This window comes from Diachasma alloeum, unplaced genomic scaffold (assembly GCF_001412515.2).
Source record: "Diachasma alloeum isolate Michigan unplaced genomic scaffold, Dall2.0 Dall_scaffold_78908, whole genome shotgun sequence".
NCBI classification, from domain to species: domain Eukaryota; kingdom Metazoa; phylum Arthropoda; class Insecta; order Hymenoptera; family Braconidae; genus Diachasma; species Diachasma alloeum.
In genome coordinates, this window is record NW_021683643.1 from 4,859,409 (window position 1) to 4,877,249 (window position 17,841).

General features: G+C 35.4%; 1 protein-coding gene across 1 annotated transcript in view; it reads left to right on the forward strand.

Moving 5' to 3' along the window:
• LOC107047769 (dynein regulatory complex protein 11) overlaps positions 1 to 17,028 on the forward strand; it is a 31,829-nt gene extending 14,801 nt beyond the window's left edge. The window contains exons 4-9 of the mRNA XM_015270601.1: positions 7,948 to 8,232; positions 10,907 to 11,151; positions 13,900 to 14,187; positions 14,403 to 14,495; positions 14,839 to 14,956; positions 16,919 to 17,028. Coding sequence (XP_015126087.1) covers positions 7,948 to 8,232; positions 10,907 to 11,151; positions 13,900 to 14,187; positions 14,403 to 14,495; positions 14,839 to 14,956; positions 16,919 to 17,028 — 1,139 coding nt within the window. The remainder of the gene's footprint in view (positions 1 to 7,947; positions 8,233 to 10,906; positions 11,152 to 13,899; positions 14,188 to 14,402; positions 14,496 to 14,838; positions 14,957 to 16,918) is intronic.
• The last annotated feature ends 813 nt before the right edge of the window (positions 17,029 to 17,841 follow it).

The window sequence follows — 17,841 nt, forward strand, 5'->3', positions numbered from 1 at the left end:
CTCTCTCTTTCTCTCTCTCTCTACTCACGATCCGTTACTGAGTGTCGCCGGAGGTGGATGTTCTCAGGACCTGGTGGTGTTTCTAACGAACATCCCCACATGTTCGTTACAGATTATTGCTATCACCTTCATCTTCTAATCCCCCAAAATCACTTGAGGATATCCAAGTACTTTGGCTATTTTTTCTCCAGTGAAATGCTTTTCTACTTTTGTAGTCGAGCCTCACAGCTTTCATTTGAGCCCCATTTGACCCTAAGTTTCCGGACATTTTACAAAGATTTTATTATTTAAACTTTGCAGGTCTGAATTTGAATCTTGATATTGAACTGTTAGAAAACATTATAAAAATCTGAGGAAATTTTAGAAAGTTTGCTTTTGGAGGAAGATTGATGAAATAATTAAGAAGCTGCAATTTTTGAAAACTATGAGTCTTTTCTATAACTAATTTATAAACAATCAATTTTCTACCATAAAAATCATTTGTTCGGAATCGTAACAAATTTATTCACATTCAGAATTTTACCATATCGACTTCATGCCTAAAAAAGATTTCTGAAAGTTTAAACATTTTAATTATTTATTTATAAACAACGAATGTTTACAAAATAATAATTCTGTGTAAAATGAAATTTGAATGACACTGAATATTCATGATTTTTTTCAAATTTTTCTCACGCATATTGAATGACAAATTTGATGATTGAAAATAGTTGAATCTATAGTGTGGTCTGTACCAAACTGTGAAAGATACTTGGATATCCTTAAAAGGTCATATAATGAAAACTTATGTGCTTTTCTATTTTCTATTATGCAATATTTGATGCAATAACGATGAAAATGGGAATCGGCATGGAAAAAGAAAACATGGGAAACATTTTTCCGAGGAACAGTTTTCCAAGAACGATTTTCAGGGGAACATTTATCCTAGAACCATTGCTACAGATCCATTCAGAAGCTTGTTATCAATGGAACTGGTAGAGAGATAAAGAAAAAGACTAAGAACTCATAAAGCAACGGTCACATTGCTTCTGTCGAATAGGCTCGTAACCCTGCTTGTTTTCATTTTTTCATAAAGTCTAAAAAACGACAAATTTATGTTCAATCAACCTCGCATTTAGATATTGAACTCCCTATATGCACCATTACAATCTTCAACTACTGGAAACAACTATTTTTTCGACGTCATAAAGAAACGATTAAAACGTTTAATCCGCAATAAAAAATTCCCACTTGATCTTGATCTGTTGTATATTCAAAATAAGGGCCAGATTAGTTTAGCTGCATGTAGCATATTCATTCAAATGTGCATGAAAACAGTTTTTCAAATGCCTCATATTACGGAAACGTATTGCTAATAAATCAGCAATATGCTTTCGAATGGTCATTATTATGCACATCATTTTCTTCTATCGTCTATCATTTATCGTTTTATATTATTTTGTTCAACTGAATTCAGTAGCGAAGTGGTAAATCGGTATAAGTCGATTTTGACTATTAGCCAGTTTTCAATAAATATCTCGGAATCTAAGGGAAATAGCGGAATTGTTGTAATTTCTTTTTTTGTAGCTTTCAATTTGCTCTACAAAAAAGGTTATGACAAAAGTTTTGCTATTTCCCTTAGATTTTGAGATATTCATTGAAAACTGGGCAAAGACAAAATCGACTTATACCGGTTTACCACTTCACTACTGAATTATATTTCTTCTTCAGTGAGTTGTGCTAGATTTCTTATGATAGTACATTAGAGTACAAGGGCACAAATTTCGTTTTCAACGAATGTGTAGTTTACAGGCCGAGCCGAAGGCGAGGTCTGTACACACATTCGTTGAAAACGAAATTTATTACCGAGTGCTCTATAATATTTTATGTCAAGTCGTGCAGAAGTCGAGCTTTGAGCAGGCTGCGCGAAGCGCAGCGTGCGATAAACTCGACTTATTGCACGGCGCGACATAAAAATTCTTGTATGAAACAAATGAACGAATGATGCTATCATATTCGAACATCCGCAAAGAAAGCGCTCACCGTGTAGATTCTGTATAGTTTCCGAGATATTCACGTTTTTGTCTCTGCAAGTCTCATTCGAACTACACGGAGAGAATTTTTTTAGAAAAATTCTAGTACTAGCTGTAACGAACTTTTTGAATTGTTAACGTCTAGAATTTATTTTCCCCTGTGTTAATTTTGTGGTGCTCGTTGCTCAAGAAGCCAGGGTCCTAAATAAAAATTAGAGCACAGGTTCGACGTGTTCGTTAATTATTAGTTTTTCGGATTTATATTCTTGTTTCTTTATTTCCAAATTTTCTGTCTAAATTTTTCCTCGGTGTTCGGAGATTCGGTCTGGTCCACCCGGTGTTGGGGTCTCACGGATAATCAGCCAGGGTTCGGATAGCTTATCGTCAGTGATAACTTCTTGCCACGTCGCCGGAAAAATTCGGGTTGCGGGTACGGTTTACGACGATGACCCCAAAATTATCCCTGATTAACTAAATAAACCCCAGGATTACTACTTCAGATTCTTAAGGAAATTATTCTCATTATCCATTGAATTTCTAAATATCCAAGCAGAGAATTTCTAGTTTTTTCTATTCAAATTTCTTAAGGGAATTATTCTCGTCGTCCATTGAATTTCTAAATATTCAAGCAAAGAATTTCTAGTATTCCCTATTTACATTTCTCAAGGAAATTATTCTCGTCATTCATTGAATTTCTAAATATTCAAGCAAAGAATTTCTTTCATTTCCCCGGATTCTCGATTAATCTTACGGTAAACTCTTAAGACCTTTATTTTCATCATTCATCGACTTTCCAATTAGCCGAGCAGACAATTTCTTCTTTCGTCAAAATTCTTGAATTCAATATTCGTTGCATCTAGGTTTTGAATATTTTCCATGTGATTTCAAAGTTACATATGTCGGAATGTTACTCAAAATATTTGGGACAATCAAATGCATCGGACCGGGATACACTATTGGTGATATGCAGCTCGGGTTCGAATTATGCACATGTACTGAGCGCACCCCATAACGAATTCACGCCTGGAATGAGTGAGCTGGATTCGGGGTACACCGGACCCAGCCTTAGCCACAAGCACCAAGTACGTTAAATCCGCGGGGCAACACAGGTTCCAAAATGCACAGGGTTCGATATATATTGCGCCACTTACACCGAGTGCACCGATCTCAGGACATATCTAATTATCCCTGGGTTACTCTACTTAAATCGGATTTTAATCACGTTATTCTACTATGTTTCTTAATGTTCAGTCTAAAATCGGGTAATGGTTGTTGCAATTAAACGGACTTCATTTACTCTATTAGTAATTTTCAATTAATAGAAAGAAGCGGATTTCTCAGGTTTCCGGAAATGACTAGTAGTCAATTTCACTCTTTCATCGTCGGATTCATAGCTTCTCTCTCTCTTTATTATCAAGTAAAAGAAAATTAACATTTTTATTTCATACAAAGATACAGAATCAGACAATCTATAAGAACACATTATGTCTACTCTTTTTAACATCAGTTCGGAACGGAAATCTTTCTACTCAGCTCTTAATTAATCAAGTAATATTAATTAATTAGTTATTCTAATTTCTAAATCAATATCCCGCTACTTGAGAACTCAAATTATCCCATTCAAATATCTACTCATCGCCAGTAAACTCGTATCCAACAACACGGCGCGTCGATAAAACAGAATCTTGTCAAAAATCAAATTGGTGAGTGGGAGAACGAGCGTCAGCTGTTCCCCCTTTAAAGAGGCAATTATCCCACCCCTCTAAAGACTCGACTGATCCGCGGGCGCGATCATCCCTTCGCGAGAATCTAAAGGAGGGGATTCCGGGCCCTCCGCAAACTGGCTTCTACTGGCTTCGGTGCCTTCTCCTACTTTGTGACTCGATGAGCACTCCTCAAGGGTCCGCCCGCAAAAATCTAAGAGAATGACTTAATTAAGAAGCATTCCCATCAACGCGTGACTCGATGAACAGTCCTCTAGGGTCCGCTCGCAAATGACTAGCTTACACCATACGTGTACGAAGCGTAGTGTCGGATGCGCGCTCATGCCGAGCCTTTAATAACTCTCAGCGATACGGTACGGGAAGACGCGAAAACTACCTTTCGCCCTCTGGTGCGCGCCGTAGCAACGCACCGATTCAGAATTTCTCCTCGACGGTTCTCTCTCTCTCTTCGGATTCTTTCTCGTTTGCATTTCAGTAGATTCTCAATAACAATTCTAATTCTTGATCAATAATTCCGTGTGACGGCTCATTTGAAAGATCTTTTCAACGTTCAATTTTTCCCATCAAGTACATAAAAATAATAATAATAATAACTTATTTGTTTTCAACAAAAGCGTGAAATTAAATTATTTTCCAAACTTATTTTTCGTAAATTTTCTTCATTTACGATTCTTACTCTGTATTTTCATCAATTTTCGGACTTTTCTTAATAAATTATTTATTCTGCAATTCTGTAATTTGTGAGATCCTCACATAGCACGGGAAAAGAGCCGCAAAGTGGCGGCCAGGAAGAAATTCCAGTGCCAGCACTAGAAATTTTATTGGGGAAAACGTGAATTTTTCCTCGNCTTCGGATTCTTTCTCGTTTGCATTTCAGTAGATTCTCAATAACAATTCTAATTCTTGATCAATAATTCCGTGTGACGGCTCATTTGAAAGATCTTTTCAACGTTCAATTTTTCCCATCAAGTACATAAAAATAATAATAATAATAACTTATTTGTTTTCAACAAAAGCGTGAAATTAAATTATTTTCCAAACTTATTTTTCGTAAATTTTCTTCATTTACGATTCTTACTCTGTATTTTCATCAATTTTCGGACTTTTCTTAATAAATTATTTATTCTGCAATTCTGTAATTTGTGAGATCCTCACATAGCACGGGAAAAGAGCCGCAAAGTGGCGGCCAGGAAGAAATTCCAGTGCCAGCACTAGAAATTTTATTGGGGAAAACGTGAATTTTTCCTCGTAGGGGAGGGTGGGGCAAAACGGCCCCTCTTCAATTGTCAATAACTTGTGAATGACATTGTGAAAATTCCCAGTTTCAACTGCATTTTGAAGATAATTTTTCATTCTCCAAAACGAGCTCTAACTCATCCCAATCGGATTATTGAATCGGAAAATATTGACGGTTGAAGGGGGGCCGTTTTGCCCCATCCTCTCCTATTTCTGTGAAAATTTCACAGAAATCCCCAGAAATTTTACCAGAAATACCAAGAAATTTTACCTTAACAGCACTAGAATTTTTAGCAGCCGGTGGATTGTAATTTTTTCCAGTACTCGTACTAGAATTTTTCTAGAAAATTTCTCTCCATGTAGTGTTGAATTTTTTTTTTATCTTTTCTAGCGGCGTCACTTTTTATACTATCAGGGTAATTTTGGGCTTAAAATAGGCGGAGTGTTTTCAATATTATCTGAGTATACATAACTCCATATCAACAAAGTGGACCCTTTTCATATACGGACGACAACATTATCTTGAAATTTCGATAAAATGGTATAGACCACTCGGACATAAACTTTGTTTTCAACGAATGAGGGTACAGAAACCGACATTTGTGCTCGTGTGCTCTTGTTCTAATTAGAAAAACTTTTTTCATGCATATTTGAATGAATTTTAAATACCATATTTGCGGAAACCATTGAGAAATTCGCATTCAGAGAAATTTCATAAAAATTCGAAATTTTTTTGACGTGGATATGTCTATGGTTTGTATATGGGGGGACATTTTGGGAAGTGGTCCTTATCTGCAGGGCCACCTGTTGGAATTCTAAAAAATTCTAGACATTTCGAGGTAATTCGAGAAGTTTCTTGAAATTTCGCAAAAATTCAAGGAGTTTCTAGAAATTTCGAGGAAATTCACGGAGTTTATAGAAAATTCGAGAAAGAGGGACAGACCATGGACGTATCTTCGTACAATTGCGGCTGTAGCGAAGATACAACCGCGTGCATTCTTTTTTTAAATTATTAGATTTTTTACAATATACAATTTTTTAGAGCCGTCATCATTCAATGAATTCAGAATATTTTTTTCTATTCATCGTGCACGAGACATCGGATTTTTGAAAAAAAATGAAAATTGTAAAAATTAATATATGAATTAATTTTTAATTAAGGTTGATGGATAAGGCTCAACAATACCTACATTTGAAGGAAAAAGATCAAATTCCATCGATTCATTAGCGAACAATTGAGGAAAAACTTGGTTACATACATACATACATGAAGGGAGAAAAAAGTTGAAGAAAAATAATCACACAAGTCAAGTAATCGTGCAGCAACCTCGATTTCCAGTACTTTTTCATCTTAAATAGGAGAAAAAGGGTGAGATTGATAGTAAATTTTACTCCGTTTTTCCGGGAAAATTTACTAAACGTGAGGGTGATTTGTACCGAAACTGTAAAATTGACCCTGTATCCCATCAAAAATTATCCCAGTTCACGGAGAGAAATTTTTGATAAAAATTATCCTACTTTAATTAAAAATTAATTCATATATTAATTTTTATAAAAGTGTATCATGAGTCATCGTTTCCTAATTTCTATCCCGAAATTTAGTAATAGTATATTTCAGCACGTGTGGGGCAATTTCGTCTTTAACGTGTGTGGGGTTTACAGCATGAGCCGAAGGCGAGTGATGTAACCACACACGTTAAGGACGAAATTTCCCCACAAGTACTGAACAAAATTTTATGTCACGAAGCCTGAAACCGGCTGAATTAGACACGAGACGCGAAGCGTCGAGTTTCAGGTTGCAGGCATGAGTGGCATAAAAATTAATATATGATGATCAAATTTTATTCTACGTTAGAGAAATTTTATCCTGCCGCATAAGAAATTTTACCCTTCCAGTCCAATAATTTTTATGTAGATAAAAACCAAAATTCTAGAACGGTTGGTAAATTTTAAGGTGCCGGTACAGTAATTTTTGCTCTACTGGAACGGTAATTTTTATTTTCATCAGGATGAATTTTCTCTAACGTAGAATCAAATTTGATCATCATATATTAATTTTTACTAAATTTCGGGATAGAAATGAGGAAACGATGACTCATGATACACTTTTATAGAATGGTAGGATAATTTCTATCGAAAATTTCTCTCCGTGCATTCATATAGTGAAATGTGTCACGATTTTCAAATTTTCTCTCCGAGTGCATACGGACAGGATCTACAAATTCCATTTTCAGACTTTTGGATCATAAAGGGTTGATATACCACTATCATTATATTTTACTGAAAAGAATTATTATTATTTCAAATAATTGATTTTTCAGTTTTATAACTATAACATTTTATTATTATTATTATTATCATTATTATTCTTATGATTACAGGTGTATATATACACTACTGTATATCGCCACCGTCCTTTTAACGGCAAATATTATTAAAATTATAAACTTAAATTTGTGCGATCACAAAGCTTTCATTCGGAAGCAAAAACGGATACCCAACTTGATTTTTTGGAATCTAACAAATTCAACATGTTTTCTACTGTTTTAAATTTTACTTTTAAAACAGTACAGTCTCATTCTACTGTTTTAAAAGTAAAATTTAAAACAGTAGAATGAGACTTAAAACTTAAAAGTCTCATGATGTATCAAAGTATCGATCGACGAGTCCTTTTAGTGACCAAGAACTTAGAAGTTTGGGGGTGGTCCTCCTTAAGGTATTTCGTTCCAAAAAGGTAAACTATGACATGCATTCGGGACTTCATGTAGAATATTACCCGGCGTGTCGTTGCAACTACGATGAAGGCCCTACAAAAGTGATACTCATATACATGAGTGATACTTTTGTAGGGCCTTCATCGAAAGAAAATGATGACATCGATTTGATAATCGATGTCACCATTTTCTTTCAAATGAAACTCGTCAAATCATTCATCTCAAACAATTCAAGATTTGATGTTTTATCCATGTATTCAGATGATATAGAAGCACTTCAAGCTGCTTTGGATCGTGATAAGGGTCACAAGGGTAAACGAGCTAAGAAAGCCCAAAAACGTGTACGCAGAAGTGGTAAGAAGAATAAAAGAAAGAAGGAAAAAGACTTGACTCCTGATCGCACGACTGAATCCTTATTCGAGGAGTTACTTACCAACGGGATCATCAAGCTTGTTCCGGAGATTTATCTGAATTCCTTCAAGGGGGAAAAATCTTACGCCAATTTTGAACTCTGGGACAAGGGAAAGGACAATCTGCCGACAATTGGTGGGGACTTTCATTTATAACGAAATTATTCAATATATAATTCAATGCATATGAAATTGTTTTATACTTGAATTCAACTGAAAAATAATACGGAAAAACCTAGCGCATTCGCTAGAAAATTGAATTTGCTTTCCATCACACTGTTCGAAATTTCTTGAAATTTCGTGGAAAATATGAGAGTAATTCTCGTGAGAGTGACATTGAATCGGATTTGGGGGAAATATGATCACGAAATTTCAAGTTTTAGGTAGAATTCAAGGAAATTCATGAGTTTTCAGTGCGAATACATAGCAAAAACAAATGTCTGAATTTCACACACCTTTTGTAGACATTTTTCAGACACTAAAAAACGTCTGAATAAAATGAAAATGTGTCTGAATTTCAGACGAACAGGTGCCGAAACATCTTGATTCATGTTTGAAATTCAGACAAACTTTCATTTTATTTAGACATTTTTTAGTGTCTGAAAAATGTCGACAAAAGGTGTGTGAAATTCAGACATTGGTTTTTGCTGTGTAAGCTGTGTAACTTGATTGAATTTTCAATAGAAAATGAATGATCAGGTACAAAATAACACGAATTTTCAACTTTTCCCTGACTTTTCAGAATTTTCACGGAAGGATTGAACTGAAAAATCAAGCAGTTCATTGATTTTCAGATCATTCGAACAGAAAAACAGTGGAATATTTGATTTTTCGATGACGAGATCTCCCGAAATTTTAGAGGAAATTGAACACGATAAAGAGTTCCAGGATTTGACACGGAAAATTCAAACAAAAATTCTTAACAGTGTAGAACTCTTTCCAAACCGTATTAAGATTCTCTTGGGAATTCTATTTGGTTATCGCCAATTTTTATTGCAAATTTTTTAATACATATTTAATGGGAAAAGTCAACAGATTTCATATAACTCATCCTGCTGTGCATTATTCAAAGTAAGAAAAAGAATTCAGTAGCGAAGCGGTGAACCGGGTTAAGTCGATTTTGACTACTGACCAACTTGTAACGAATATCTCGGAATCTACAAGAGATAGAATTTTTTTTGTCATGACCAGTGATCGGCATCAATCATTATTCCAGAAATATTAAGAGAATTATTTTCCCAAAATAACCGAATTCATTCGTTTATCATTGGAACTTCTATTTGGAAGTTTTATTACTTGATTGAGTATTTATGAAATTAATGGTAATGATAATTTATGATTATACCTATCTCTGGTCATGACCTTTTTTGTAGAGCCAATTGAGGGTTATAATAAAGGTCGAGAGGAATATTTTGCTACCTCTCTTAGATTCCGAGATATTCATCAAAAACTGACCAAAAGTCAAAATCGACTTAACCCAGTTTACCGATTCTCTACTGAATTATTGAGCGTGAATTTTCTGGGTTTTCTTTCCTGAATTCCGTCATGAGAACCAAAACATATAGTAGTGAAGAAAACTATAGGGAATTTATGGCTAAGAATATCTGTAGGAGGAACCTCAAGAGAGTATGTCATACAGAATAATTAAAATCTACTTTTTTCTATCGAATGTCCGTAAAAAAATCGCGCAAAAACATTGTAACCCTTTCAATAAGATCTGAATAGAATTTCTAATCAAATTTCTGTAAAATGTAATAAACTGAATTCCAATAGAAAATTGATATTCGATTAGTTGTGTTCACACTTCAATCAATTTCCGGGATGTTTATCCAAAACCACGAATACTTAAAAACAGTTCGGATTTTTTTTCAAGTGATATAAACGCAGTTATCTCCTTCATGTTGGCAAAAATTTGAACCCAAGTTGATTATTTCGAAATAAAATAGGCCATGTGCACCAAATGTAGGCATGAGATTAAATGTTTTAAACATCTCCATTATTTTCATAGATATTCCAAATTTTGGTCTGGCCATTGTAAAAAATCCTTGGCTGAATTTTCCGGTACATAAATATATCGAAATGTCAAGAAATTTCATAATTTAAAATTTAAAATCTGGTGAAAAAATCAATGGAAATTGTAAATTTTAGATCTTTCAGATTGTGAATTACAATTATTCCATCAAAATTCCATCATATTCCATCAGAATCCATAGAAATTTTAAAAATTCCGCTAAATATATTCATGAATTTTCAATTAATCCTAAATTCAACGTAATTTGGTATTGAATATTCATATTATGATGAAAAATTTGAGTAAATTAAGAAATTCTTGTTTTTCTGGTGCTCAAAATTCCAAAAAAATTTCAGTGAAATTTGAAATTTTATGATTTTTTCTTTAAATCAAATCCAACGTCCTTCTGTTAAAAGTTACAACTAAACTGTCGGAAAAATTTCAATTTTCTTCTAACAGTGTTAAATTTAGTATATTTTTTCACTTGTCCTCTACTTGTTTTCATTTTTGAATTCTTCAAACACTTGATTTATCAATTTCAAAGAAACTTTCTATAAGCACTCGATAGATGAAAAAAAAAATTTGTTGATGTAATTTCGTCATAGCTGATGCAACTGATTTTCCGTGCCCATCGGGCGAGTTAATTTCATACATTCTTCTACTAGCCAAAAAAATATATAAAATTATTCTCAATTATTTTAATTCTCTGATAATTGAAAAACACCCTCATCATCCAATTCAAGTCGTTAAATCATTTAATGTCTTCATGCTTTTAGAATAACTCGGAAAAATCTTTCAGGCGAAATACGACAGCTAGTATCTGAATACTGCATCCTCCCCCTTGCAACTGAAAACGTACGCCTCCTGTCTCCGGTAGTGCGTTCAGTCCTGATAGCAGGACCAAATGCAAGTGGTAAGAAAATGTTGGTCCGCTCAGTCTGCACTGAACTGGGTGCAACTCTCTTCGACATAACACCAGCCAACATTGCTGGTAAATATCCAGGAAAATCGGGACTAATCATGTTGTTGCATTTAATCTCGAAGGTACCAAAACCCAATAATGAATAGAATAAATTTGATACTAAAATCCCAATGGGAAACAATAACATAAAAAAATTCCGTGATTCAAGAAGATCGTTTTATGAAAACTTTATCAAAGCTTTAATCGACTTGATTCAAGTAGGAAAGATACTTGGTTCAAGTATTTTCCTAGTTGATTCAAATAGAACTCGACTTGAATCCAGTAGGAAGGTCCTGGGAGGAAACTCAAGTTGAAATTTTAATTAGTACATTTCGTCATTCACAGAGAAAAAAGTGGATTAGCTTTAGAAACCACTTTTTAGATTTTAGAAACTCCTGTTCTAAAGGTACTTCCTCAGTGAGTTATACTTGGTGAAAATTTTGAAATGAACTGAAGACCTAAAATTTGGATCATATCGTCGCATTAAAATCAAAGGGGCGTAAGTGCCATTTCTCTGAGATTTTTTTTTCTTAATACCAAAGGGGCGTATGTTTTTTTTTCCTTCGAAATGGAGTTTTCTCAACTTATGAAAGGTTTTTTGTGGACAAATTTCTGAAGTGGCAAATGGACGTAAGTCCGACTAGCAAGTACTGAAGGGGCGTATCTCCAGCACATACGCCTCTTTCTTTTTATACTTTTTGTTTCTTTTCTAGCTCATATTGAGAATGAATAATTCCAAAGGGGCGTAACTCAGGCACATACGTCCCTTTGTTTTTGAAGCAATAATCACAGAGGGGCGTAACTCCAATATATATGTCCCTTCATTTGTTACTGTTCGTTCCTATTGATTCATCAAGTATAAACGGAATCACATGCACTACAGCCCTAATAATAAATAATATTTGATTCTACATTAACCTCCCCTCCCTCCCTCTCATCATGAATGTTCAAATTATTTCCCTTTGATTTTTTGCTTGAATGAAACAATTTCATGAGAAATATCAGTAACTAAACTAAAATTTTCTAAAATTTTCTTCTAAATTTATTCGATTTCATTCATTAATTTATTTCATTTTTTTAAATTATGACTGCGAATTTCAGGAAATTATCTGTATGAAATTTCGAGTCGTGACTGCTTTGAACACTTCGGAAGAAAATGAGACCATAAAGGAAGAAGAAAATAGTTAAAGCGTTTTATGTTGATATAACAATATAAAACTCATTATCGCGAGTAGACCTAAGATATAATGAGAGAGAGGCGTATGTGGGACTTACGCCCTTTTCGTTTTATTTCAACATGAAATGTGTCATCCGAAGTGCACAACACATAATGTAAAAAGGGCGTAAGTGTCATTTTTTGAATGAAATGAAACAGACGTAAGTGTGGAGATACGCCCCTTTCCCGTTGAAATATAGCAATTACGCCTTTTTCCTAGATTTTTTTTTTCCGATTTTTGGTCAGAAATTCCATGAAAAACCGAAAAAACAGGAATTCGGAACATACGCCCCTTTCACTTTTAAAATGGGTTTTTTGGCACTTACGCCCCTTTGATTTTAATGCAACGATATATTGTTGAGGATATGTAAAAACGACGCCCAAAATTTCAAGTATTTTTTCCACGCGAATTTTTGAGATATCCATCGTCAAACATTCAATTTTTGTTTTTTTCAAGTTTTTGTCGATGCATATCTCGAAAATTCACGTGGAAAAAATACTTGAAATTTTGGTAATCGTTTTCACATGTGCTTAACAACATATGATCCAAATTTTAGGTCTTCAGTTCATTGCGAAATTTTCACCAAGTATAACTCACTGAGGAAGTACCTTAAGGGGTAACAGAAGGCCAACATTTCCTCGAAATTTTCAAACAAATTTCCTGCTCAAAGTTATTAGTATTTTTTAAACCCAAAGCACATTGCCCTTCATCATCACCTCCTGGAGAGTAATGTGCTTCGATTTGTAAAAATATCGATAAATTTGGGCAGGAGATTTGTTGAAAAATTTGGAAAATTGGCCGCATTCTGTGACCCCTTAACGATGTTCCGGAAAGAAGTAGGATATTCGAAAAATGCAGCCAATTTCATAATTTTTTTTTCACATATTGTTTAATCCATGTAGGCACCCCTTGCAAAATTTCAGGTACGTTACCCGCGTGACCACTACTGTCACACATTAAGTATATTTTGGTTTAAAATTAATCCCAACTTTGATCACTAATTTTAAACGATTTTTTTCTAAAACTCCGAAAAAAGTTTAGCAACCACAGTTTTTCAAATTTCGAAACTTTTTTCTAAAGCTAATCCACTTTTTTTCTCTGAGTTAGGCCGTAAATAGTATACATGTGCCCGAGTGGAAATTCTGTTCAGGTCTCGATCAGAAATTGATCATAACTGATCAGGCATGTTACGCCTCTGCCTTAGGTTTTTCCACTAGGGTGCGCCAAGGGCGGAAAGTCATGTTTTCCCCGCCTAAGGCGCACACGCTATTTTTTAACACGCCTGCAATGAAGAGTTTGCATTTTTGCTTCCTGATAAGCGGGGGAAAGTATTCACCGCTTATCAAGGAGGAAAGTATGAACTTTCCGTGCCGGTGTGTGAAAAAAATACAATTGCAGCAATCATATGAGAATAGTATATTTCGATACGAGTGCGTAGGAATATTTTTGTAATAACGGCCGCAAGACAGTGTTTCACGGATGCGCAGCGGAATGACAAAAAAAATTCATTATGACTGAAGGTTTAACCGATCTCACAACTGTGTCATATCATCCTCATAATTAAGAATAAATAAAAACTTTGTAAAAACTAAAAAAAAATCGCATGAATTGCAGGTATCACGGCTACTCCAGCCATCAGTGATATTCATGGATGGGGCTGAGAAGCCGTTCGTTAAAAAAGTCCCCAAGACCGATAAAACCGATCCTAAAAGATTGAAGAAAGATTTACCAAAGTTAGTTAAAAGTTTTACAAACGAGGATCGCGTTATTCTAATTGGCACAACGAGTTCACCCTGGGATGGGGATCAGAAGCTGCTTTATCAAACGTATGACAAAGTTATTTACATACCCCGACCCGATTATGGCACCATGTCAATGCTGTGGAAGGATTTGCTTTACAAAGTGAGATACTATTATAAAAAAACGTTGATATGTTAAATGTACACGCAAAACGAAAGAAAAACTGATAAAAAAAACTCGTCGTAATTGTGATTAGTAAAAACATTGTACCGAAGCCATGGTCATGCGATCACGTAGTTCCATACGAATGTTAGAGTCAAGTGTAATATACAGCCTCAAAGCTGATACACACGTGATATTGATATTTTTTTTCGCAGTACGCCGGAATCAGCAGACAATTTGATACGTCAGCAATGACCAAGATCTGCGATGGTTTCACTCTAGGACGTGTTATCGAATCTATTAATGAGGTAACGTATTTTTTATTTCATTGGAATTTATTGGATTTATTCAGAGGGTATTGGTATTGGTATTGACAGATTTACTGATTGTACATTTTGTTATACAAAAAATAAAGATGATCTCAAGTGGTCAAGCCACAATAAAATTGGAAACAATGAAACAAGTCCTAGTGGACACTGCTCTCAACAGTATCAATATAAAATATAAAATAAAATATTACTAACGAAAAATTCATAAATTTGTATATTTACATTATGAAGCTTAAGTTTATAAAGCTCTCTAGATGAATCGTAGTAGTAGAAGGAAGAGGGGGGAGTGGAGGAGTCGTTTATTCATGATTTGTCTACATAGGTCATGACGACTAAGAGGATGGTGCAGCTTAGAGTTCAGCCTTTGACACATGCTGAATTGGTTAATGCGTTGAGTGCTAGGGATCCGGTGTATAAGGAAGAGGAAGAAGCTTTCCTGGGTATGAATTCAGTAGTGAAGCGGTAAAAAGGTTTAACCCTCGATCACTCGCGCTAGGCCGTTGGCCGTCATCCGTCGCACGGTTAGTGCAGCGCGGCTGGGTTAAACCGAGTGCGCTGTTGTCACGTCGGCGCTTACCGCTACGTGCGCATTTCAAGTGTGGCAGTGAATATAGCAACACTGGCGCTCGAGCGGTCAACAGGGAGTCACTCGCACCGGGCGGCGCGGCGCCGCTGTTCAGTCCGTTCAACATTTTTTTTTAGCTGAAGAAATTTTCTGAGAAAAAACGGACAACATCAACGCTTAATAAGAGGATTAAACTAGGAATTCTAATTTTTTCAGATTTTTTAAAGGTCGGGAAACACGGTTAAATATAAAATAACGAAAACGAGCGGCGTCGCGCGCTTTAAGAGAGTAATCGAGGGTTAAGGGAATACGTAACCCCTGCGTCTATATGAACTTTTAGAATTGTGTTTCATTCTACAATTATCGATTTTTATTTATGAAACTACTTTATCGACTCGATCATTGCATTGTTGATTCAATGAAGTAGTTTTATTAATAAAAAATAATAATTGCAGGAGGAAACACAATTCTATAAGTTCATAGAGATGCAGGGGGTCTGTTCCCCCTTAAGTCGATTTTGATTATTGGCCAGTTTTCAATAAATATCTCGAAATCTAGGAGAGATGGTAAAATTGTTGTCATGACATTTTTTGTAGAGCGAAATAAGGGCGACAAAAGAGGTCACTACTAAAATTTCGTTGTCTCCCTTAGATTCAGGAATATTCCTCATTTCAGCGTTNGGGATCCGGTGTATAAGGAAGAGGAAGAAGCTTTCCTGGGTATGAATTCAGTAGTGAAGCGGTAAAAAGGTTTAACCCTCGATCACTCGCGCTAGGCCGTTGGCCGTCATCCGTCGCACGGTTAGTGCAGCGCGGCTGGGTTAAACCGAGTGCGCTGTTGTCACGTCGGCGCTTACCGCTACGTGCGCATTTCAAGTGTGGCAGTGAATATAGCAACACTGGCGCTCGAGCGGTCAACAGGGAGTCACTCGCACCGGGCGGCGCGGCGCCGCTGTTCAGTCCGTTCAACATTTTTTTTTAGCTGAAGAAATTTTCTGAGAAAAAACGGACAACATCAACGCTTAATAAGAGGATTAAACTAGGAATTCTAATTTTTTCAGATTTTTTAAAGGTCGGGAAACACGGTTAAATATAAAATAACGAAAACGAGCGGCGTCGCGCGCTTTAAGAGAGTAATCGAGGGTTAAGGGAATACGTAACCCCTGCGTCTATATGAACTTTTAGAATTGTGTTTCATTCTACAATTATCGATTTTTATTTATGAAACTACTTTATCGACTCGATCATTGCATTGTTGATTCAATGAAGTAGTTTTATTAATAAAAAATAATAATTGCAGGAGGAAACACAATTCTATAAGTTCATAGAGATGCAGGGGGTCTGTTCCCCCTTAAGTCGATTTTGATTATTGGCCAGTTTTCAATAAATATCTCGAAATCTAGGAGAGATGGTAAAATTGTTGTCATGACATTTTTTGTAGAGCGAAATAAGGGCGACAAAAGAGGTCACTACTAAAATTTCGTTGTCTCCCTTAGATTCAGGAATATTCCTCATTTCAGCGTTTCACTACACGGAGAGAAATATTCAATAAAAATTACGTATCTTTTCCGTAATTCTGGAGCGAAATGTGGTTGTAGGAAATTTTACGGAACTGTCACGGAATTTTTGCAGATCGTTCCGTAATTTTTATCTGAATCTCCTGTGAAACATTACGATACCGTCACTTAAATTTTCTGAGTCGATTCCATAATCGGTGAGCGAATTGTGAGTTCCGTAATTTTTACTAAACATTTCTCTCCGTGTACTGAATTTGTTTGGATTGATCTGTGAGTCTTGACTATTCTCGATTGATAATGCTAATAAGTAATTTATTTCAGCGTGGTTTTCGAAAACTCCTACCTGTAGGAAGAAACAGAAAGCGATTGAGCTGGAGCTCCAGAAGATGGAGGAGGCGAATGAGAAGCAGAAGAAGAAAGGGAAGAAATAATTGCTGGGAGTATTGTGGAACTTTCAAATGTTTAATTCAACTTCAAAAATCTCTTTTTTGGAGGAGAAAATTCAGTACAAACTCCCTTTGTTTTTGTGCAGAGTAAACAAATGCACTGATGAAGGACATTTTGAGTGTCCGGAATGTTGGCAATTAGTGAAAGAATTTGTTTCTCTATTCGTTCTTTTTTTTTCATTGCTTGTATTACTTGTACAATTACTTGAAAATGATTAAAAATTACTTGGACAATTGCAGTGAAAAATGTTAATAGCTGAGAAGTAGCGAGATTTTTGAAGAGGAATGAAAATTGTTGGATTATTTTTCCCAATCGGATTTGGACCAATCAGAGCGCAGTATTTGAGGCTACCCGACAGTTTTATTTCGGATATTTCCTCCTAGCTTTTGAATATTTCGCAGTAGTTCTTAATTTTTTTTTACGTGAATATTTCTAAGTAGCCCTTCATTTTTTCGGCTCATTTCAGATAGAATCTTAAATTTGACAGTCTATGGAAATCGGGTTATTCTATTAACATAATTTGTTCAAATCTTCCTCAATTCACCTCCTGATGTTGTCCACTGCACTCTGCTCGGCCAAAATCCGATTGGGAAAAATAATCCGACAAATACCCCTCGAGATTCAAAATTAATCGGGTATTTCCCTCAAGCTCCCCTGCAAACTCGCGCAAGCGCTCGGGATTTTTTTTTTTAACCTGCAAAACTTGACACCCTCATTTATTTGCAACGAAGCTATCGGAAAATACCCGATAATTTTGCAACTCTTAAGTTATTACTACTGATTATTTTTGGTAATCG